At 36.2% G+C, this 25,178-nt stretch overlaps 2 protein-coding genes across 9 annotated transcripts in view; one reads left to right on the forward strand and one right to left on the reverse strand.

Annotated features, from left to right (window-relative positions):
- Positions 1–25,178, forward strand: part of LOC127847680 (uncharacterized) — a 391,129-nt gene that overhangs the window by 149,771 nt on the left and 216,180 nt on the right. For 2 of the 5 annotated variants that reach the window (XR_008034114.1, XR_008034115.1), the window contains exon 5: positions 18,247–18,898. Coding sequence is in view for 1 of the 5 variants with exons in the window: in XM_052379747.1 (XP_052235707.1) it covers positions 18,247–18,428 (182 nt within the window). In the remaining 4 variants the exon portion in view is untranslated. Of the gene's footprint in view, positions 1–14,210; positions 14,300–15,941; positions 16,040–16,599; positions 16,689–18,205; positions 18,940–25,178 lie in introns of those variants that run through there. The other 3 variants (XR_008034117.1, XR_008034116.1, XM_052379747.1) reach the window with 3 other exon arrangements.
- Positions 1–25,178, reverse strand: part of LOC127847674 (uncharacterized) — a 168,443-nt gene that overhangs the window by 141,250 nt on the left and 2,015 nt on the right. Inside the window, exon 3 of one of the 4 annotated variants that reach the window (XR_008034110.1) lies at positions 24,145–24,703. The exons of 2 other annotated variants lie outside the window; for them this stretch is intronic. Coding sequence is in view for 1 of the 2 variants with exons in the window: in XM_052379730.1 (XP_052235690.1) it covers positions 24,351–24,703 (353 nt within the window). In the remaining variant the exon portion in view is untranslated. Of the gene's footprint in view, positions 1–22,513; positions 24,704–25,178 lie in introns of those variants that run through there. One more of the 4 variants, XM_052379730.1, reaches the window with a different exon arrangement.

Consider the following 25,178-nt stretch of genomic DNA (forward strand, 5'->3'; position numbering starts at 1 on the left):
GTCAGGTAGGTGTTGTTTTGTCAAAGTATGAATCAAATCTGATCATAAATAAAGAAGTTGTGGTAATTTTAGCAAAATTTAATAATTTGATCTTGAGAGTCAAGGTCATTCAAAGGTCAAGGTCACATTCGACTTGCCAGGTACAGTACCTCATGATAGTAAGTAAGTATTCAAAGTTTGAAAGCCAAAAGCCTTGATAATTAAGAAGTAAAGTGGATCTAAACACAAAATTTAACACAATTTTCAAAGTTACTAAGTCAAAAAAGGACATAATTCCATCAAAATGCCAACTCGAGTTATGTAACTTGTCCTGTAAAGTCCCCTTATGATCGTTAGCGAGTGTTCCAAGTGTGAAAGCAATAGCTATGATACTTTAGAAGTAAAGTGGACCAAAACACAAAACTTAAACAAATTTTCAATTTTCAAAGTAGAAAAAAGGGCCATCATTCTGTCAAAATGCCATACAGAGTTACATAACTTTGCCTGCACAGTCCCCTTATGATAGTTAGCAAGTGTTCCAAGTCTGAAAGCAATTGCTATGATACTTTGGTAGTAAAGTGGACCAAAACAGAAACTTTACAAAATTTTCAATTTAATAATTATAAAGGGGCCATAATTCTGTCAAAATGCCAGTCAGAGTTACATAACTTTGCCTGAACAGTCCCCTTATGATAGTTGGTAAGTGTTGCAAGTATGAAAGCAATAATTTTGATACTTAAGGAATAAGTGGACCTAAACACAAAACTTAACCAAAATTTCATTTTTTAATTATACCTGCCCTGTCTCATCATGATAGAAAGTAAATGCACCAAGTTTGAATGCAAAAGCTTTGATACTTTATGAGAAAAAAGGACCTAAACACAAAACTTAAACAGACGCCGACGCAGACGCCAATGCTCAGGTGATGACAATAGCTCAGTTTTTTTTTTAAATAGATGAGCTAAAAACTATGTTTTTAACACTTTTTATAGTTAATTTACACAGGTTCTACTGAGCCGACCTTGCCAGTTCTGAAAATATTACACAGTTGGTAAAAAATGTAGATGGGTATAAACACTCTATGAAGACCATATACCAAAATTATGACAGATATGTTCATCATGTTAAAGATCCACTTTCAAATATGCATATACACATTGATGCAATTATTGAATTATGTATCACAGTCTGTGTCAAATATTCATTAAACTCGTTTACATGATGCAAATATTGTTTAACAACAGCAACCATGCAATTGCAGTGTATCAAAGTACAAAGGTAGAAAAAGTGTGCATTTTACAGAGATCATGAAGTGGGTGGAATAATGCATTCATTTTTAATATTAAATAAAAAATGTTCATGATACATATTGTATAATTCTATAACGACAAAATGAACAATCCTGTGACAACTGTTGCTGATCACAGAAAAAAGAGCTTAATTACATTCGTTAGTTGTTAAAGTAATGCCTTTATTTTTCAGATCAATTGTTTTGTGTGTGCAGATTTCCAACAAACCAGTATAATCCATTCAGATATTTCTGTCTCCAGTTTTGCATGCAGCAAGAGGTCGAATTTGCAAGCGGGCAAACACTAACATGGACCAAGAATAGAATAGGTGGTTTAATAACTGGCAATACTGGCCAAAACATGATCTGGCAATTTTCAGTCCCAACCCGTTTTCATGTATACACTGTTCGCCATATATCCCGTTAAACAAAATTAATTCATATCGAAGTTAAAAATGGCATAGGATGTTCAGAAACTAGTTTTCCTGATTTTCAAGCACGTTTGAGCCATTTTCGAGCACGTTCTAAGCATTGTGAATGGCTGTGATTGATAATGAGCATTTGTTGGCACCTCTGATTGTTTTCAAATAAACCTTCATTTCAAGCACTTTTTAAGTTCAGTGCCAACCCTTTCTGTAACCCCATCAGAACTTTTAGCATGAGTCATTTTCAAGCACTTTCTAAGCATTGTGTATGGTTTTGATTGATAATGAGCATTTTTAGCACGTCTGATTGTTTTCAAGCACATTTCCAAATAAACCTTCATTTTCAAGCACTTATTAAGTTCATTGCCAACCCTGTCTGTAATGGCATCAGCACTTTTAATATAAGTTCACTTAAAATTTCTCTTGAACACAAACCAGTTGTTCCTGTCCCAGAGGAAGTGGTACAGCCATACTATACTGAGCAACAATAAGCTGAAGACAATATAGGAGAAAAAATGCATAACAGTAATCAGTTGCTTACTGATGTAAAAACTTCATGATCTTCTATTCTCCTCTTGCCAAAGACCCTCCAAACAGCCCTTTGAACAAGTGACCCCAATTTCAATAGGGGTCATCTACTGTCCAAAACCAATGCACATGTGACGTATCAAGTCAATCGGGCAATTGGTTGATAAGTTATTGATCTTAAACGATTTTTACACTCGGTGTGATAGTGACCTTGACCTTTGATCCAATTTCAATAGGGGCCATCTACTGTCCAAGGCCAATGCACATGTTAAGTATCAAGCCAATCGGTCAAATTCGTTGACGAGTTATTGATCGGAAACAAACTTGTCTACCGACATTCAGACTGGTCTACCAACATTCAGTCTGGTCTACCCACAGACAGCCAGCAAAACAATATACCCCTTCTTCTTCGAAGAGGGGCATTATAATCGACAGTGCGTGCATAGTCCCAATATGCCTCTCTTTCCACCTACTGAGATTCATCGACTATGCTTTAGTGCTATTTGAGTTTCGGATTTTTCGGACGAACGGACACAAACAAAACTAAAAAGATGTTCATATTTCTCACATGTCCTTTTATCTACTTGCCTTGTTTCCTCACTTGCGTACATTTTGAATTATTGTAGGATGCAGTTTGTCAATTCTTTCTGTAAAACATATCATCACTACTTGCAGGCTGTTCTGGTTTTATGCTGCACATGGCCATTTTCACTTTGCTCCCGAGTGGGAAAAAGTTAAAATCTACCAAACATTATGGGTTAAACTTCCAAAGTCAAAGGCCCAGAAATTCAGACTTTTGACATTACAAAACATTATGAAAAATATTGAGATTGAATGGAAAGTAATGTTTGCTGATAACTGGGAAGGAGTTTAATCTTGTTGCGACCGTATGACAAATGATTAAGTAAAATATTGTTAGAAATGTTTATAAACAAATGGAATGTAACATTCGCATTGAATACATTTAATACTCTCAGCATTCTTGTAAAATTGATTAGAAATCGTTGAAAGCAGCAAAAATGTTTCACGACATAAAAAATTCAGATCATTTCAATGAAAATATGCCATCCAGTAGTTGTACATTATTTTGGCAAAAATTAAGTTTACATGCTAAGATATGAAGATATATATTATAATATTAAATGCAAATAAACAAATGGTTGTATAGTTTTTAAAGTTTTACTTCAAATGAACTCAATCATGTTTACATTTGAAACAAAATAATACCACAAAATATACTAATTTCATTAAATTGAAAATAAGTCAAACTAATTGTTATTAATGCCCACCATAATTAAATGTTCATAACTTGTTTTCTCTGAAACAAACAAAGTTGTATTGAATAATTGCTGTTTTAAGTATTGCATTATGAATTCACTGCATTTTGGCAAAATAAATAATCAATCTAGATAATAATAAAATAGACAAATTAATCCATAATATAGTTATCTTCATTGAATACCTTAACAACTTTACAACAAACAATTAAGGCATTTGTCAAAATAAATTAATTATACATGTAAATAAATAAGCATTGGATGCTTTTAAGAATCAATATCCGTACCTTCATCCTTTCAATAAAATAATTGTTCCATGTATTCACATTAGTGTAATGTTTTTTGTCCTTTTTAATATGACTTACAGCAGTGTTCTTAATAAAAATTTCAGTACATGTAGCCCAATTATAATTTGAAAGAAACCAGTGACTAAGAACTAGAACTGGCGTATTTTGCACTGTTTTTAATTAATTTATTTTGGGGGAAAATTAGTCTGTGCCAAGATTGTTTGTAACTGGTGAAATCGCTGGCTTCCCGTGCTTGCAGAGAACACTGCTTACAGATATCAGCTTTAAAACTTTACCGCTAAGATACGCATGTTGATACATTTGCAGTCCCTTTAAAGATCAAACTCAACCGTTTACCACTTAAATACGTTTTTTTACGCATTTGTAGTGCCTTAGAAAGTTAAATTTCATCAAAGACCTTTCTTACTAGATGCAAGTTTTAAAGGCTTCATTACAAACCCTTAGATACTGACGAGCAGCAAACAGCATAAAACCTGAACAGACTGCATGTTAATCGCAGGCTGTTCTGGTTTTATGCTGTTTGCAAAAGCCATTTTCACTGTGATCTAATGGGGGAAAGAGTTAAAGGCTTCAACTGGTTTTCTACTGGTTGCATATAGTCATTTTCACTTTGCTTTTGAGCGGGAGAAGGTCAACGAAGCACATTGGTTTGTTTTTTAGACTGTCTTGTGTCTTCTTTGCCCTGGTTTTCAATAGAATATTTATTGCAACTGTAACATAAACTGTGTTCGCACGTAAACAAATAATCCAGACGTCGTGAATTTGAATTATAATTGGTTTGAAATCTTCAGGGAAATAATAATGTTCATATGTTCATAAACAACGAATTTCTGCGGTACATGATATTTGTCAAAACGCCTTTCATATAACTGGAACAAGATGTTTCTACTAAATGTAAATCATAAATGTACCATGACAAAAATCCTCAAAAATGGTGTACTGTTATAAATGTTGATTCTTTGTAAATCTGCCATTTCAAACAATTACACATTGAACACAAACAATCACGTCATTAAGCAGTAACTCTTTAAAGGGGCCTTTTCACAGATTTTGGCATTTTTTAACTTATTCATTGAATGCTTTATATCGATAAATATTGGATCGTAAAAGCTCCAGTAAAAAATCAAGAATAAAATTAAGAAAAGGAAAAGAACATTGCCCGGAGAGGTTTCGAACCAGTGACCCCTGGAGTCCTGCAAGAGTCCTGAAGTAAAAACGCTCTAGCCAACTGAGCTATTCCGCCGAGTACACATAATCGACGTATTTTATACGTTATATAAGCAATCTTCGTAGTTTCACAAAATTTAACGACAAAAGCAGAACTTTCCAAATTATTCAATCGTTTCGCGTTGCAACGCTTTATAATTTTTAGGTTTTAAAATCGTCAAAAGATGCATATAATGGCTATATTAGACCATGGTAAATGTTCAGTATTACTGTTTCCTCACAAATATCATAACTAAAACGAAACTTTGCGAATCTGAAACAACTTTTTCCAATTTTGTCAATTTACCAAAGCGTGAAAAGATCCCTTTAACAAATACTCATGGCTATTTTTCAGTGACATTATAAACATAAATACACAGTGTCCAACAAAAACATTTCATAAATATGAACAGTCTATCTCTACGAACATAACTTCACTTTCTGACACTTAATTGCCACTTCAAATGTTGTTGCGCATAATCATATGGACCCCGTTCTGGGAAAACTGGGCTTAATGCCAGTGCGTAGTGTTGACCCAGATTAGCCTGTGCAGTCCACACAGGCTAATCAGAGACAACAATTATCGGTTTTATGGATTTTTTCATTTAAAGGCAGAATTGTCTAACTGAAAATTTTAGGTAGAAAGTGTCGTCTCTGGAAAGGGTATAAACACACATGTATTAAGCCCAGTTTTCCCAGAACAAGGTTAATATATAAACACCTGCTTTCACTGCTACAACCGTTTGAAAACAGAACATGTATCTATAATATTAGTTATTGAAAACATAGCAAATTTATGATTTCTGTTATAAACAGTAACGCTAAGAGAAGAAAATAATGTAATAAATACAATAGTTCTTCAAATGATAATTTTATATTAATGATTAAATTAATCTAAATTCTAAGTGTTTCAAAATTATGTTGCCGGCGCAGCCTCTGTTGAATTTGTTTTAGTTGCATTAGTTGGTTCTGAAGTTTGGGGTGCAAATACTGGATTTGCTGAGAGTGATGTCCCTTGAACTGAGCTGAATTGTGCCCCTTGTGTTGCCTGGAGTTGTGGCCCCTGACTTGATGAAGTGGTGGGAATCATAGGCCCTGAAACACCAAACAGAAAATAAGTACCAGAGAGTTCAACTGAACCAGAATCCTGATTTTTAATGTCAGCATTTTGTAATGTTCTCACTTTTGAATTCTTCAAATTTCTGCCAAGCATCATTTTGATGCAAATGTTATCTACAAGCTCATTCCAAAATAAATTTGATTTCATACAAATTGTGTTTTTGAATGGCGTTAACATAAGTTTATGCAAAACAACATTTATAGGCTATAGCACTTTTAAACATGCGGAAACAAAATTATAATTTACATGAGAGCCTCTGAGTGGGGAACCCGGGTTTAATGCATGTGCTTGAAGTGTAGTCCAAGGGGTTTAATGCATGTGCTTGAAGTGTAGTCCAAGGGGTTTAATGCATGTGCTTGAAGTGTAGTCCAAGGGGTTTAATGCATGTGCTTGAAGTGTAGTCCAAGATGTTTAGTGCATGTGCTTGAAGTGTAGTCCAAGATGTTTAATGCATGTGCTTGAAGTGTAGTCCAACGGGTTTAATGCATGTGAATGAAGTGTAGTCCAAGATTAGCCTAAGCAGTCTGCACACGCTTATCAGGGACAACACTTCCTTCCTTTATTTGCTCACCGGAGGATAACATGCTCATGGTGAGATTTTGTGAGCGCCTTTTGTCCGTTGTGCAGCCATTACTACACAATGTTGACAATGTTGACAATCAAATGACAGAGGTTTCGAAGATTACATACCCATTAGGGCTGGCTCGCCATGGAAAAGTTTGGTAACGTTGAAGGAACAGCCGAGAGGCCCATTGCTGGCATTGATGAGGGTGCTCCATACAAGGTTACACCCGGCAACGACCCAGACATTCCGGGTAAAGTCATTCCGGACATGCTCAGTGGCATGGTGAAAGCTGGTAACTGCCCCATTCCCTCTGGAATACACAAGTTTTATTAAATTCAACTTCATTTAAGCTGAAAATGATTTTTAAAGAGCCAACACATCACCAGATTTAAAGTTGTTTGAGATATTGTCAAGATAAAAATTCTGATCAAGTTTTATCAAGACGTTATTTGATGCAGCATCGCTGAATGGAAGTATATTATGGTACATTCATGAAATATTCAGACATGCCTAGTACTGTTTATTCATTTATTTTTGTTAAAATGAAATTTTGTGGATTCACAAAATCTGGCATTTTTGTTTGACCTTACATTAGTTGATTTTTGTTAATGTCTTATAAGAATTTGGACTTTATTTGAACATTTGATTTCCATGGTTTAGGCACATGAAAATAATCATCAGAAATCATTGTCTGATAAATACTGGTATGAATAACATGAATGAGCCTTGCTCAGGGAAAACAGGGTTTAATGCATGTGCTTAAAATGTTGTCCCATATTAGCAGGGTTGTCATTATGATTGTTAAGAAAGGATTATTTTGGAGTAGTAACCGATTCGGCCGGGGGTCAAGGGGGTCGTCTAGGCCCCCTTGTAGGTCCAGGGCAGGGCCCTGGTAGGGGGTCAGGGGGGCAAACCCCCCAACCGAAAACGAATTCTAGACATTTTAGGGACAAGATACTGCTATTCTCAGAGCATAACAAGAGCTGTATCCATCGGAAGACATATGCCCCCCAAAAAACGCTTTTTCGAAACCTAAAAGCAGATTTTTAAACCAAAACGCGGACCCTAAGTTCAAGGTCAAGGTGGTCAAAATTGGTGTGCGTAATAAAAGGCCTTGTCCATATACACATGCATGCATGCCAAATATGAAAGTTACATGTACATCTGAAGCGAAATAGAAGTTATGAGCATTTTTCGAGCGGAAACGCAATTTTTTGGTAACGTTGAAGGAACGCCCGAAACAACGTGTTATAGCGACTGACAGCGCCATATACTGGTTGACAACGTGTTATAGCGACTGACATCGCCTTATACTGGTTGACAACGTTTAATAGCGACTGACAACGCCTTATACTGGTTGAAAACGTGTTATAGCGACTGACAGCGCCTTATACTGGTTGACAACGTGTTATAGCGACAGACAGCGCCTTATACTGGTTGACAACGTGTTATAGCGACTGACAGCGCCTTATACTGGTTGACAACGTGTTATAGCGACTGACAACGCCTTATACTGGTTGACAACGTGTTATAGCGACTGACAGCGCCTTATACTGGTTGACAACGTGTTATAGCGACTGACAGCGCCTTATACTGGTTGACAACGTGTTAAAGCGACTGTCAGCGCCTTATACTGGTTGACAACGTGTTATAGCGACTGACAGCGCCTTATACTGGTTGACAACGTGTTATAGCGACTGACAGCTCCTCATACTGGTTGACAACGTGTTATAAAGACTGACAGCGCCTTATACTGGTTGACAACGTGTTATAGCGACTGACAACGCCTTATACTGGTTGACAACGTGTTATAGCGACTGACAACGCCTTATTCTGGTTGACAACGTGTTATAGCGACTGACAGCGCCTTATACTGATTGACAACGTGTTATAGCGACTGACAGCGCCTTATACTGGTTGACAACGTGTTAAAGCGACTGTCAGCGCCTTATACTGGTTGACAACGTGTTATAGCGACTGACAGCGCCTTATACTGGTTGACAACGTGTTATAGCGACTGACAGCTCCTCATACTGGTTGACAACGTGTTATAAAGACTGACAGCGCCTTATACTGGTTGACAACGTGTTATAGCGACTGACAACGCCTTATACTGGTTGACAACGTGTTATAGCGACTGACAACGCCTTATTCTGGTTGACAGCGTGTTATAGCGTATGACAGCGCCTTATACCGGTTGACAACGTGTTATAATAAATACTGACAGCGCCTTATACTGGTTGACAACGTGTTATTGCGACTGACAGCGCCTTATACTGGTTGACAACGTGTTATAGCGACTGACAGCACCGAATAATGACTGACAACATTTTATAGCTACTGACAATGTCTAATAACGGCTGACCACGTATTATAGCGACTGACAATGCCTTATAATGACTGACCACGTTTTATAGCGACTGACAACGCATACTAATGGCAACCTTTTTCCCACAACTCCATTATTATAAAAAAGCAAGCTGTTTATGGTTACATTTAACTTTTATTTAAACTTAAAGTGTGACCCTTACATTTGAGGTTTGGAGACGGACGATACACGCGAAGCGCCGTTTTCTGATGGTGGTCATTTAAAGGGACCGTCAAACGCAATTGACGAAAAAAGAAAAGTTCTAAAATACCGTATTTTTTTACAATTAAAACTGTATTTTTTTTACAATTATTAGTTAATATAGATTAAAATATCACGACTGGTATGTAACGAGAATCCTCTGCGAATGCCTTATTAAATAACTAAGGACAGAATAATTGAATTGTTTTCAAGAAAGATTAGCGTATTATTTCGACACTCGACATGGTTATACTGAAAATATGAAAATTAATACACACATCAGTGTATTAATATTACAGACACTCACTTGTTGTTATCAATATTGCCTTGAGCTAAGCGAAAAGACTTTTCAAACACAAAAGTGCGAACGAACTTACACTATTATTTAAGGGCTAACTGTATCCGGTAATTAATACCAAAATCTTGATCCGAGAAACTAAATGACTGATGGACTGAGTGAGTGACTGTGTGATTGAGTGACTGACTGAGTGAGTGACTGACTGTAAGTGAGGGAGTGAGTGATTGATTGAGTGAGTGAGTGACTGACTGAGTGACTAAATGAGTGATTAGTATGCATCTATTTAAAATGTATTATTTTCTATTAAGGCATTATTCCCGCGAATATATCTATTCATACGACACACGAACACCATGTTAGTGTTCATGTGTCGTATGAATAGATATCGTTGCGGTAAAATAAAATGGAATTAAATATGCAAAATAATAATAAAAACGAGCATTTTGGTATCTACAGACATCTATTTTACCATACCCATACCCAATTGCCACAAGGAACACTGATTTTTAATTGATTAAGTTTATTTTACGAAATAGTGTACACAATTTTCGTTGATTTTGAGTAGTAATGTTACTTTAAAAGGTTGCTGCATTCTTATCGAACGGCACCATTTAACATCAACGATTCTTTAACGGTTCAATATATCGGAAAAGTAGCACCGGAATCGGGTTCAGCTTGACAAAATCACATCGATTGGACTATCTGATTGTTTTATTTCACTGGATTTTAAGGTATACTGGATTTTGAGCTTCTGTTAAAAGTGTGCTGCATTCTTATCGAATTTTACCATTAAAACTCAATAATTCTTTTTCGGATCAAGATAGAAAATTAACAACGGATTTGGATTCAGCGAGTCAAATTCATATAGATTTCACTATCTTATTGTTTGATTTCGATGGAGCGAACGAGAGAGCGAGCGAGCGTATTTCAATTGTGCACGTAAATGGGACGGTCTATGAAAAGGGTGCTTACTGCAAAATATGTTTTGATTATAACTTTTTTCTTTTTTTTTCATTTTTTTTTTCAAACATTTAAACAACACTATAAACTGTTTATGTTTTATTAAAAAAACAAAAAAAAAATTTTTGTATTATATGATACATATGTATTTTTTTATTTTTTTTTTAAATGGATAACGTTTGAACGGCTTTAGATATCTTAAAAATTCCAACGAATTCGTGATCAGCGTGGTCATAGGCATAAAGATTTAAACATCTGTTTGTTTAATTTTAAAGTATTTATTTTCTCTTTCAAACAAGGTTATGGTTCAAATGTTACGGACATAACATTCCGCATATATCGCTTCAATATCATGTTCTTAATTCTATCAAACAGATTTGCATTATAAAAAACGTAAACACTATAGTAAAGAAACTAAATTACTCGCGTTATGCCAAAAATTAGTCTGGGATTGAACCCGGATCGCCTTGGTGAGAAGCGTGTATACCAACCACTGCGCTGAAAGGAGATGCACACGCGTAGCCCTTTTTTGCCATAGCGAGGCTCATTTTGTCTTTCAAATGAATTGTGCTGATGCAGTACTTTAATACTGGTAAGCATTTCGTGACAGCTGAGATATAGATATAATAGGGTCGCATGAACGGAAAACATGGCTTAATGCATGAGCGGTTTGCACAGGATAATCTGGGACGACGCTTTACGCACATGCATAAAGCCCGGTTTTCCCCATTATGCGACTCATATCAAAAACAACGTTTAAATTAATTAGAAGACAATGTGTTGGATTCGGACGAATATCGATTTTAATTCACTCGTGATCATAAAAAACCATATATGTCATATGATCATTCGTGAATGACAATCGATATGCCACCGAAACCAACACATATCCTCTATGAAAAACTTGTCATCGAACCCGGGACACTTTAGCGTTAACAGTACCGTACTCTGCCGATTGTAAACGCCTTGTTAGTGCTACACGTATTTTCCAAGTTATCGACGAAGAATTTCAGTAATTAATTAGTTATTTGTTTTTCCATAATACAGCGTAACAAATAGGTTTGGGGATATTGACAAAGTGGCCAAACAATCGCGTTCGGCCTCAGCTTCATATTTATAATACACAGCCCTCAAGTGAGAGGAATATGTTAGTGTATGTTCACCCTTAATTAGCATAAATAACCATAAATAACCAGGCAAAACCACAAGGAAAATCACAAGGAAAACCAGGCATACGCGCATGTGCAATGGGCAATCCCGTTTCCCATTCGTTTCCCATAAAAGGAACCCCATGCGGATGCCCGGTGGATACGTCTCGGTCGCGTCTCGTTATTATTTACACAGCCGGGTTCCAAACAATAAACAGGCACGCCCAGTCACATGTCACTTTCAGCCTGCAAACGTTCATCATTCACAGTGGAAAAACAAATGATGTTTCAAGTCAATAAAGAGCTCATGTGGATTATCGTCATCAATTTGTGAGTTTCTTCTTTTGCGTTTATATAAAAGTTATTCAGTTGAGAAGTATATATGCACATAATATGTAAGAAATTAAATTACATGAGTCTCGTGTTGGGAAAACTAGGCTCATAAAAGCGGAAAGTGTCGTCACTGATTAGCTTGATTAGATATCACAGCGGTGACAAAATTCTTGAATGCTTTCATTAGACATTAGTTTACCGCTGGGTCAGTAGCTGCCTGTGAGTTGAAGTATTTGCAACTAATACACGTGTATACAAAACATTGCAAATCTTTTATTTATTTAAAGCGATGTTATGGGAATCTAACAGTTTATAGGTGTCTATCGCAATCGTTGCTTATTTTTGGTGTTTTCACTTCAAATACACGTATATGTGTTAATGCAGCATCACCATACTAAAACAATATCATACTAAAAAAGAGAAAAATAATGCATTGGAATATCAATCATACGTTCGTTTTGACAACTGACTACAGACATGTCAGCTGGGAACAATGACTCAGTCGTGGATATCAGGTACAGTGTCACTATTATCAGATATGTTGGATCCCAGTAAAGTCTAGTATATTTGCATTTGTTTGCCAACAAACTTTTGCCAAGATTTCTATGTATAAATCTTTAATGCAAACTCAAACTCAAACGCGCATATTAGAGCACACAACGTCTCCCACGTTTCTCACCACGGCCAATCAACTGATGAAGGCAAGCGCAAGCCACTCGTATTCTACTCGAGTCCTCACAACAAACATGTCCTTCCAATATCAGGAGCACACAGGAAAGCATTTTAAACTAACTAACAACTGAGCACCTGCCGATGCCGAAGGCCGAAGACGGTTATTTGCGAAGCGAATATTCTGTGTCACCAGGTGGCCATTTTAGAGGGACCGTAAGTCCCGAGAGTTTAAGATTCTCTTTTCTGCACTATCAAAGGCAAACCAGATCAATGGATTCAATCATTCCAGATCCGGGCCTGTGTCAAGCATGAATTTAGTTATCCGTATCTGGAAAACCGTTGTATAGTGTTCACCCCTTAACCAATAGGCACCAGCACAAACTCTTCTATTGAGAAGGAGTGCTGTATCAGAAGAAGAAAGGGTTTCCCGGACTCGCATACAGTGTGAAAGAGTAATTTCATGGTTGCAGTTTCAGTTTATTTGCACAATCAGCAAATACATGCTGTAGGTCACACATACTAAGCAAACATAAAAAACACGATCATAGTGTTCGAAAAAATCATCAGCACAAACTCCCCCCGTAGTCGTACCCGCTGTAGCATTCGCTATTTTGACGGCGGGAACCAGGCTCTGCGAGGTGGGAACCAGACTGGACGAGTTTCTTGTGGGTAGTAAATTCTACTGTGGCTACGGCGCGTTTTCCCGGGGTTTCTCGTGAAAAGAGAGTATTCAACAACAACAAGCATGGCGACCATCATGACTATTTACGATTTCACAATGAATTTATCGCAAATTAGCAGTCAGACTAGCGTTGTATCAATGAATAACGCACACCAACTTGTAAAATTAACATTTCGGGGCATACTTCTGCAAGGAATACTTGGTACGGTAACACAAAAATGTGAAAATTTCAAAAATCTGAGCCCAGGAAATGAGGATTTTCCAACGTCTTTTTTTTCAAATTCAAAAGTTGACGAAAGCCCAGTAATTTCTCTCATCCGCCGGCCTGATCAAGTGTGAGTGGGACAATCACCGTTACAACATCGAGCCTATCGCCTTCGACATGCAGCTAGTCCAGAGATACTGCATCGACGTGAAGGCTAACTCCTAAGTCAGTTCTTTTAAAAGTATTGACAAGTTTTGTAGTCTATAAAACAAAAACAAAGCTTAGATGGTGGTTCTAACACGTATATTATTATTGGCATGTATTGGAAATGATGTTTACTAGTGATTTTAATTCTAAATGTTGTCTTGATAAAATGATATGATTTCATACATGCCATGCTCTAGGAAAACAGGGCTTAATGGATGTGTGTAAAGTGTCGTCCCAGATTAGCCTTTGCAGTCCGCACAGGCTAATCCAGGACAACACTTCCCGCCTAAACTGGATTCTCGCTAAGAAGAGATATCATTTAAACGAAAAATTCCATAAAAGCTGAAACTGTCGTCCCTGAATAACGCAACTGTGTAAGAGAAAACGTAATTACACGGTTATGTTTAGACATGGACACATGTTCAGGTTTATCTTTTCAGATCTATCTGCCAGTGCAAGGTGCCGTGAAGCCAGCCTCGGTCTTCAGTTGGTGTTCCCTGCACGACAACACGGATACTGGCAAACAACAGTGAGTTTGAGCTCATAGCGTGACAAAAACAAAAACAACATTTAAGCCTCTTGGAAAATGGGATTTAACCCTTTTCATGAAATTGGTCGTCTGCTAAAATGTCGTCTGCTGAATTTCTAAAATGAACATTTTCTTTGATTTTTTTCAAAGAATACAATCAGAATAGCAAACAGTTTGGATCCTGATGAGACGCCACATTTTGTGGCGTCTCATCTGGATCCAAACTGTTTGCAAAGGCCTTCAAAATTCGGTTCCAGCACTGAAAGAGTTAACCATTCAACTCTTAGATAAGTATTGTTTTAAAGACTTCTTACTATATTCAAGTTTTAAAGGCTTCATTTTCAACCCTTAGATACTGATGAGAAGCAAACAGCATCAAACCTGAACAGACTGCAAGTTACTCGATAGCTGTTTTGGGTTTATGCTGGTTTCAAAAGCCATTTTTACTTCGCTTCTGAGTGGGAAAGGGTTAATGACAGAGCTCCAGATAAGAATCGTATTTTCGTAATTACGAATTATTTTTAAGTCCGTTACGTATTTATTTTAAAATCTTGTCGTACAATTAAGAATTACAAAATCAAGTTACGAATATTATTTTTACATCGGTTCGTATCGATTTTTATTGAGTTCTTTTCGCGTATTAAAGATCTTTGCGGTGCTTATATAGAATGGTTATCGGGTTTGTTTAACAAAGCGCATTTTTTCCAATAAAAGCGGCGTATAAAGTCTATCTAATCTGTCAAAAAACAATGGCGGCGCCCAGAGAGCGTCCTTAAAAGCTGCAAAGCGTCCAAAAACACGCTTTTAACATATTGTACGCAAAGTGAGCCGAAGTTAAATGATTAGAAAGACATTATAGAAAAGATCTTATACGATGTTGTATGTTCAGTTGCCGACACAGTCGGAAAAGCTAAACAAAAACGCGACATGACGGATCCAAACTTAAACACAATAAAAAACCATTGAACGAGTGGAAGGGACAAGTCCCGTGGCTAATCGTTGAAAAGATTGAAAGGGAGACCCGTTTGTTTTAAATGTGAAAGATGTAAAAATTCATCTAAGGCATGCAATCTAAACACAGTTTGGGCATATGAAGGTATTGGAAAAATAAAATTGTATAATACTAAAAAGACACTGTTGAACACGTATAAATAAAGTTGCTAGTATGTTTATTTTGATTTTTTTTTGCATGAAAATAACCATTATTATTTATTTTTAGGTCATTTAGAAAAAATAAGAATTATTTTCCAAAACTTAGTAGTAACGTTAAGAATAAAATTTCAGAGTTAAGAATTCTTTTTGAAAATCTGGTAGTAATTTAAGAATTTCACAAAACCTTATCTGGAGCTCTGAATGATGTGCCTTAAGTGTTGGCCCAGACTAGCCCTGGCAGCTATCTGCTTTTATGTTTGTTTGTTGTTTTCTTCAATTAAAAAAGTATCTTTTTCGCAAAAATCCAGTTTTGGTGGAAAGTCATTCCCTGATAAGGCTGTGCTGACAGCTCAGGCTAATCTGAGAGGACACGTTAAGCACATGCATAAAGACAAGTTTTCCCAGAGCCAGACTTACCGGTATTTCTTGTGCATTTCAGATCATAACAAGAATACAGAGTACACTCTGGAGTCGATGCGCATGCTGCAAGGTTACCCTAACCTGAACGACGTTCTAGGCGTTCCAGTGAAATTGAGAGGCTTTCAAGCTAGTAACCCCTTCCACAGGCGCACAGACAAACAAATCAGGGTATCTAGTTTTGTTTACTTTAAACCTATTTATTGAACGCTTCGAATATTTACATGCTATCATGACGTCATTATGAAGTTTACATTAATGGAAAAGTCCAGTTTCTCCATCAGTTTACAGCAGAAATAGAATTTCGATCATGGCTTGTGATTGCCAACCAATTCGTAGACATCTGAGAATAATAAATATTCTTTAATTTGGATATTCAAAAATTTTGTTAGTTTTTAGTCAACCTTGACATTAAATGTCTATGTCTCATTTATTCTGTTAAGGACATAAACGACACTGGGTGTCTGGATGTAGTCAAACACTGAACGTATTTTTCTTGGTTCACAGGCTTTTCTTTATTCTTAAGTCTTAAAATGGGTTTGTGAATACGAGCCCTGGTCTTCTGTATTTTAGACCAAAAAAGGTATTTCAATCTGATAATCGTTGGGTATTCAATGAAAGACAATATCAATGTAGTGTGAATTAAGCCAATAAAACATGATAACCCAAGAGAAAACGTAATTACACAGTTATGTCTAGACATGGACACATGTTCAGGTTTATCTTTTCAGATTTATCTGCCAGTGCAAGGTGCCGTGAAGCCAGCCTCGGTCTACAGTTGGTGTTTCCTGCACGACAACACGGATACTGGCAAACAACAGTGAGTTTGAGCGCATAGCGTGCAGCGATTTTTTTGTCCAATTCGGAAAAGGACCCGTAAAGGTCCAATTTGGAAAAATTGAGTCGTGAAAGCCTGAAAATTGGGAAAAATCGAGTCGTGAAACCCTCAAATTGGGAAATTGGTGTATTTGATTTTATGCTCCCAAATACTTTAAAATTGATAACTAAGTATTTTCAAGCTGTCAATATTATATTTACCAAGGTTCAAACCATAGAGCTGCATAGGGAAACAAACAAAATGTTGCATTTTCCAAAACAAAAATTTTTTTTTATTTTTTTTTTTTTTTTACCTTAAATTGGGATTTTTTGGACAGCAATTGTGAAATTTGTAGTTTTTTCGTAATTGGGAAAGTGCCGTTTACCGGTACTTTATAAAGAAGGAAAAAATCGCTGGCATGACAAAAAAACAACAACATTTAAGCCTCAATCTGGGACCATGTGATTTAACCCTTCAACCCTTCGATAAGTATTGTTTTAAAGACTTAGCTTACTATATTCAAGTTTTAAAGGCTTCATTTTCAACCCTTAGATACTGATGAGAAGCAAACAGCATAAAACCTTAACAGACTACGAGTTACTTGCAGGCTGTTCTGGTTTTATGCAGTTTGCGCATAGCCATCGCTACTTTGGCTCTGAGTGGGAAAAGGTTAATACATGTAGTGCAAGTGTCATCCCAGATTAGCCTGCGGGGACTGTACAGGCTTATCAGGCATGACACTTTACGCCTCAACTGGAATTTTACTAAGAAGAGCCATTCTTTAAAGGAAAAATACCATAAAAGCGGAATTGTTGTCCCTGATTAGCCTGTGCAGACTGCATAGGCTAATCTGGGACAACACTATGCACATGCATTAAGCCCTGCTTGCCCTAACTAGCATCATGTAATTGAGGGTTGGAGAACAATAACCAGATACTTGCATACTTTTGGGAGCACCCTACCCTGCATGGGTACATTTTCTTTGGGGCCTGCTCTGATTCTTGGTTTTATAAAGGCTGGCTTAAATGTAGTTACCATTACTTCTGCATATACTTGTCAGATGTAGACACCATACTTACTGATCTATCTCTGAAGAAAACTCAATTATTCCTGTTGAACTTACCTAATGAACAACCTTAAAAGAAATACCGGTCCGCAGTGCAAAAATCAAATTAAGCTCTCTTTTTTGATTGCGAAAATACGTGTTACCAAATGTTATAATTGAAATCATTGTTCTGAAATTGTTCTGATACTTGGTTATAAAGCATATCAAAGCCCTTGTAGTTTTATCTTTTCACTTCAGAACTCCAAATGGAGAACCTGATAAACTTGGTCGAGCTCTGGACTTGCAATCCAATTCTCTAGACTTTCTCGTTTTCTTTAAACCAAAAATACAATAAAAGCTTAGAGTGTCTTCCCTTATTAGTTTGTGCTGACTGCAAAGGCAAATCTGGGGCGACACATACACATATGCATTAAGACCTATTTTCTCAGCGCGAGTCTCATACATATTTCTCCAGATGGCGGATGGACCGACTCGATCTGCAGACCGATGTGGAAGGTAGCCTTCAACAGTGGACTATATTCCAGCACCCCGAATGCAGGGAAGACCCAGACTTGGTGTTCCAGAGAGCTGAACTCAGTGAAAAGCAGGAAATGAACTCAATTATTTCATCAACCCCAGTACTTGACTCGAGTTCGAAATCAGCATTTGACGAACCAAAGTTGAACCCAAAAAGTTGATGAGTGATAGATTGATGTGAATAATTTTCATTACCGTACTAAATCATGTCTTTAATAAGGCGCATGTTTGTACTACCCAAATTTTAATTCAATAAGTTGGTTCGTGTTTTACATGGACAGTGTACACAACCAATTGTGTAATAGTAGTATGGCGACCGATTTGACATTTTACTTTACTAGAAAATTATTTTTTTCTATTTTGGCATTTTTGAAATCCGATGGGCATTATAAGTTAACAAATTGTTAATGTATTTACAAAACACTTTGTGACAATATTTGTTCCTATTTTTTTTAAGCTCGACTTTTGAACGAAAAGGCCGTGAGTTTTACTTGCTTGGGCATTATTGTTTATGTTTATAACCTGCCTTGTGACTTGTATGTTATGAACTACAAGTTATATTTTTAGTAGTTGTTTTTACAAAAGCAACATGAGACACCTTAAATATATAGAATACAATTGTATTTAAAAGGTTAAACACATTAACGCCTTTCAAATAAAATTACACATGTATTTTATCTAGGGATGGCAACGAATACCGATATTGGTATTCGGATATTCGGTCATCCTTCCGAACGAATATTCGGATATTCGGTCAACATCTGTTAGAAAAAAATCAACTATGTTTACCGTACCATTACTCCATGAATTCTACTTTCGTTTTTACCGGAAGTTCACCGGAAGTGACTAAATATTGACACAGCATTGCCGTCGCTAATTGTTAAAATTGAATGACGAAAACTGTTTTTAAACTTTTAATATTGTAAATCAACAATAGAACGAGAAACATAATATTTACATGACGACAAAACAATTACATAACAAAACAGTTAGATCTATAAATAATTTAAGCTGAACTTAAACATAGTATTTACATAGCGAACACGTGCTTTAATATTGTACATCAACAATAGAACGAGAAACATAATATTTACATGACGACAAAATAATTACATGACAAAACAGTTAGATCTATAAATAATTTGAACTGAACTTAAACGTATTATTTACATAGCGAACACATGCAAACAAAACACCGTTGCCACATTTAAAAGTCACTCGGATCGGCGTCACTGGGCACATGAACATTGTTCTTATTTAAAAACACGATTGCGTCGACCAGATCACTGGCGAGTCTATTTCTTAGTTTATTGATGAGCAATCCAGTGGTTGAGAATATGCGCTCAGATGGCATAGAAGTTGCAGGTACATATAGAACACTCCTAGCAACATACGCGACTTTCGGAAATTCGCTCTCGTGACGTTTCCACCAGTCAAGAGGTTTAGCGTTTGGCTCCATTTTCACAAGCAAATATCTCTGAAGTTCGTCAGAATTCTCTTGCTCGGTTAGAGGTTGAGTAAATTATTTTCTAAAAGCTTTTTTGATTGGACAACGTGATTATAACCATACGATCTTTTTTGTTTTTCACACCAAGTCGGCACTTCCTTTACTTATTTAATCTTTTATCATGTTAAATGTAATTCGAGTTATTAGATCAAGACGGGTCGGTGTTTTAATTGCCATACGGTCTTATTTGTTTTTTTCACCAAGTCGGCTTTTCCTTTACTCATTTAATCTTTGATAATTTAAATGTAATTCGAGTCATTGGATCAAGTGCAGGTCGGTGTTTTGATTGCCGATGCGATTAGAACCTATCATAATTTTGACACAAAGTGACTGTCTTTGTTAGGCAATTAGCGGGATTTATGACCGGTATACTGTTATCACCATAGCGACGAATTATCCGGACTAAACATTATGACACGAGGAACGACTTTTTGTACAATGTTTGAAGCAAATTTCACGAATACAAAGTCTTTGAAATTACCTGATTTTTTTGATTTTTTTCTTCCGAATATTCGATTCGGAAAATAGTATCCGAATATTCGGTCCGGGACCGAATATTCGGATATTCGGATATTCGTTGACATCCCTAATTTTATCCCATCTTCACTGCGCAATTGACAACCCATATAACCCGAATAACAACCCAAGATATAGACTAGCCTCTATCCCACGTTGTTGAATAAACCTGTGGCGTGCACGGACAAATGACGTCATTAATAAACAAACAATCGTTCCTTGTGGGTTTTTTTGGGGTTTTTTTTGCCACGTTTGTTTGTTATTTTTCTTGTTTAGTAAAAATGCGATGGGAGAAATAAAATACTAGGATTAGCGTTGAATAGAGAGAAGTTTATGTTGCTCGGCTTGCCAAGGCTCGTGCTCTCGGGGTTCTAAGCCTGGCAACATAAACTTCTCTCTATTCAACGCTATCCTAGTATTCTCTATGTACAACGAACACACTGTCATTGAAACATGCTGTCTAATAATACTCTCTTGTTAATATGAGCTTCATTCCGGGAAAACTGGTGGGGGGGGGGAGGTTAATGCATGTCTGCACAGACTGACCAGAGACAACACTTTCCACGTGAAATGGATTTTCGTTTAGAAGAGACTCCCTTTAAAAGAAAAATACAACAAGCAAATTCGTTGAATTGATATCCCCCGCCAATATGCTCTTGACACAAAAGTGTTATATTTGACACTAAAAAAAACATTTTTTTGAAGATACAAAGGGCCATAACTCTGTTATGTTCAGATGGTGTACACCTCTTCTGCATATATATAATCAAACGAAGTTTCAATGAAATACGCAAAAGCACTTCCAAGATATGGCTCCTGACACAAAAGTGACGGACAGAAAGCCGGACAACGCCAAAACAATATCCCTCTGCCTCTGGCATATATACTCATACCAAGATTCAATGAAATCGGCAAAAGCACTTCCAAGATTTGGCTCCAGACACAAAAGTGCCTAAAGTAAAAAGCATTTTTTCAAGATACAAAGGGCCATAACTCTGTTTTTAACAGATGGTATACAATGCCATTTGGCGTGCATCATCCTCTTATGCATATATATACTCATACCAAGTTTCAATGAAATCCGCCAAAGCACTTACAAGATATGGCTACGGACACAAAAGTGCCTATAGGAAAAAGCATTGTTTTCAAGATACAAAGGGCCATAACTCTGTTTTTAACAGATGGTGTACAATGCCATTTGGCGTGCATCATTCTCTTATGCATATATATACTCGTACCAAGTTTCAATAAAATCCCCCAAAGCACTTCCAAGATATTGCTCCGGACACAAAAGTGCCGGATGCATGCACGGACGGACGGACAGCCGGACGGACGGACAACGCCAAAACAATATCCCTTCGCCTCTGGCGGGGGATAATAAAGCGAAAACTTTACGCACATGCAGTTTTCTCAGAAAGAGATTTTTTTGAGATATTAAATGAAGACATGTCATAAGTGTACATATGTTTATCAATTATGTATAATGGAAGCTATAAGTTACAAACAGAAGTTATAAAAATATGTGTATGAGAAACGATTTTACTGTTTCAGATCACTGTGACCTTGCCCTTTGACCTGGTCACCTAAAAATCAATAGGGATCGTTTGACAGACATGACCAATACTTCAATGAAGTTTCATGATCCTAGGCTTAGCATTCTTGAGTTATCATCCGGAAAACATTTAACTGCTTCTGGTCACTGTGACCTTGAACTTTGACCTGAACATCAATAGTAGTCTGTCGTCATGAGCAATATCCCAATGAACTTTCCTGATCCTAACCCTAAGCATTTGTGAGTTATCATACGGAAACCATTTTACTGTTTCAAGTCATTGTGACCTTGACCTTTGACCTAGTGATCTGAAAATTAATAGGGGTAATTTGTCAGTCATGACCAATGTCCCTATGAACTTTCCTGATCCCAGGCTTAAGCGTTCTTGAGTTATCATCCGGAAATAATTTTACTATTTCGAGTCAATGTGACCTTGACCTTTGATCTAGTGACCTGAAAATCAATAGGAACATCTGCCAGTCATGATCAATGTACCTATGAAGTTTCCTGATCCCAGGCCGAAGCGTTCTTGAGTTATCATCCGGAAACCATTTGGTGGACCGACGGACAGACTGACCGACCAACCAACAGACCTACATTAGCAAAGCAATATACCCCCTCTTCTTCGAAAGTGGGCATAAAAATGTTGTAGTGTTATGAAAACAAAATCATTCTCCATTTATAAAATATTTTTATTAAATTTAAAGACAGTGTTTCACCAAATACTACAAGTAATTTGAATAGACCATATCATACGCTGTCACATGTAAGACTTGGATATAGAATAAACAGATTGGTGTCAGATGTAAGTAATAATAAAATTAAATCTTACAGTAGTAAACATTTACAGTTAATTGGTGATTAAAACTTTCCATTTTAAACTTCCCAAAACACTGCCACACAAACAATATACATCACACATTCAGTCATTTTTTATTATAAATTTTGCCTACTTTGATATATATAAATTAATGCTTATCTAAGTGTTTTGTTTATGCGAAGCTTGTTTAAGATTTTTGACAATATGAACAAGTCAAACGGGTCTGGCAATTCATTTAAAATAAGAAAGCAGCAATTGTAATATATAAATGTATGTATGAGTTATACTACTTATTGCAAATTTTGTACTTCAATACAAAAAAGAGTATTTCTTATGCACAAAGTAGTTTTTTCCGCTATGCAATATTCAACTTAATGTAAATGTGAAAATTCAATTTCTGATTTTGGTAACCCATGCCACTTTCCACCCCTAGATACATACAAGGTAAATGTGAAATTGAATTGAACTTTTTTAAGCAACATAATAATTGCATGATTAACAAACACAGGGTCAATATATAATGTTGAGTTTTGTGTAAAAGACATTTGATAACGTTTTTATAAAATTGTTATGTCTTCAATAATTATTGTTTTAAACAACCATAACTAAATAAGTGGGAATCATAAATTCACTTGGTGCAGTGTTGCACCTAAATAAGTGTGAATCATAAATTCCCTTGGTGCAGTGTTGCACACATTAAATATGAGCAAAAAACAATAATTCTTAGGTGGAATACTGTTCTAACTTGAGTTTAAACAGTGTTCACCCAAATAAAAAAGCAAATAAACTCTGTTTAAGTGGGGAAACTGTTCTAACTTCAATAATGCTTAATATCTCTTTTACAATTTATCATATGTTGCAGTTAAGATATTTTAAAAACAGTATTTCAAAATTAAATTAATTTAAGAAAAAACATATGGCATATCTAAAGAAGCACCATAATACCAAAGTTTTTCTTCTTCCTGAAAACTTTTGTGAAATTGAGTTGGAACAGTGTTGCGCTAAACAGGCAATATAGTCAAAGGTAACGGCACTAACACGTTTGACATTAAATACATGTATAATTGTCATCAACAAAAATAAAATCTTAAAACAATGGAAGAAATCTGTACAAAACATCAATTGTTACTCTATGAAACAAAACATTTCTTAAAACAGAACAAATGCTGACAGAGAATAAAATGAAAATGTACAACCTTCTCTCCTCATTTGCATCCTGTTGTTCATTTTACTTTGCATAACACTCACAGAAACATATTGTAAAGCATTACAAATGACAAAAAGTAAGTCACATATTTACATATTCCTCATTTCCAAGATATAGATCAAGATCATAAAAATACACGGATTATATACAATTCAAATGAAAAATAATCATCAGAGCGATTCAGTTGATTCCCTGGAACAGATGGTAGCTTGCTTTCAAAGTGTGTGACAACATAATAAATCATCCAGGGAGAATTATACAATTAAACATAACACCTAATAAGATATCCTTGATGTCATGATTTTTTTTATGAAAGTTCTTTTTAAACCTATTCATGATCTTACATTATTGGGGAACAAAGTAAATCACCCAGGTGAATTATGAGATGAAACAGGACACTTAAAACAAATGTTGTGTTGCGTATCATTCATGTTGCAAGTGCATTTTCCAAAATGTATGTACAGAATCTTGTGAAACAAAACTATTTTACTTTAAAGACAAGGATGTCCGCACGATCTGCTTGACCCACAATGATGGATGATGAGCTCCTATTGTAGCAGACAGACAGTGGGTAATACAGTCCATCACTCCTGGTAGCAAGAGTTGCCAGCTTCTTCTTGCCTTCACCATCCAGCTGTAGGATATTGCCTGATCTACCTCCACAGACCAGCACCTGTCCCTGAGCGGTAACATGTATACCACGCGGCCATACTAAGTCTGGGTCTGTGAAGGTGCAGATGACTGTACCATCTCTGGCCAGGGTGATGACCTTTCCGTGTGCAAAGTTTGTGACAAATATCTTGTCACCTGATGGACTCACTGCACACATACTTACTGTAAAAGAGATTGGAATCAATGTGGCTAATTATTTACAGGATCATTATGTTAATTAAAACAAGGTAACATCTTATTCACGCCAGCTATTTATTTTAATTAATAGAGTATGATATTTCTTACAATGAATGAATGATTATTTACTGAAACCCCATGACGTACTCATCAATATCATTTTCTAAGTAAGTAAATATACTCACTGACATAGTCAGTGCTTGCTAACATAAATACTGTTATGGAATTATTTAAGATAGTCTCTAAAGCCAATACCAACTCATAAACAGTAGAAAATAAGTCAAGACAACACTTGGCAAAGGAAGGACATTTGTTGAGTAGGTTTCATTTTCATAGGGTGAAAGTATTATTTCTATTATTTGAAAACATAACTATCTGCAATATGCAAAAGTAACTTAACAATCTGACTTTTATGCAAATATTTAAACAGCATATTAAAATTTCAAAATTCCTTATAATT

The sequence above is a fragment of the Dreissena polymorpha genome, chromosome 10 (assembly GCF_020536995.1).
Source record: "Dreissena polymorpha isolate Duluth1 chromosome 10, UMN_Dpol_1.0, whole genome shotgun sequence".
Taxonomy (NCBI): domain Eukaryota; kingdom Metazoa; phylum Mollusca; class Bivalvia; order Myida; family Dreissenidae; genus Dreissena; species Dreissena polymorpha.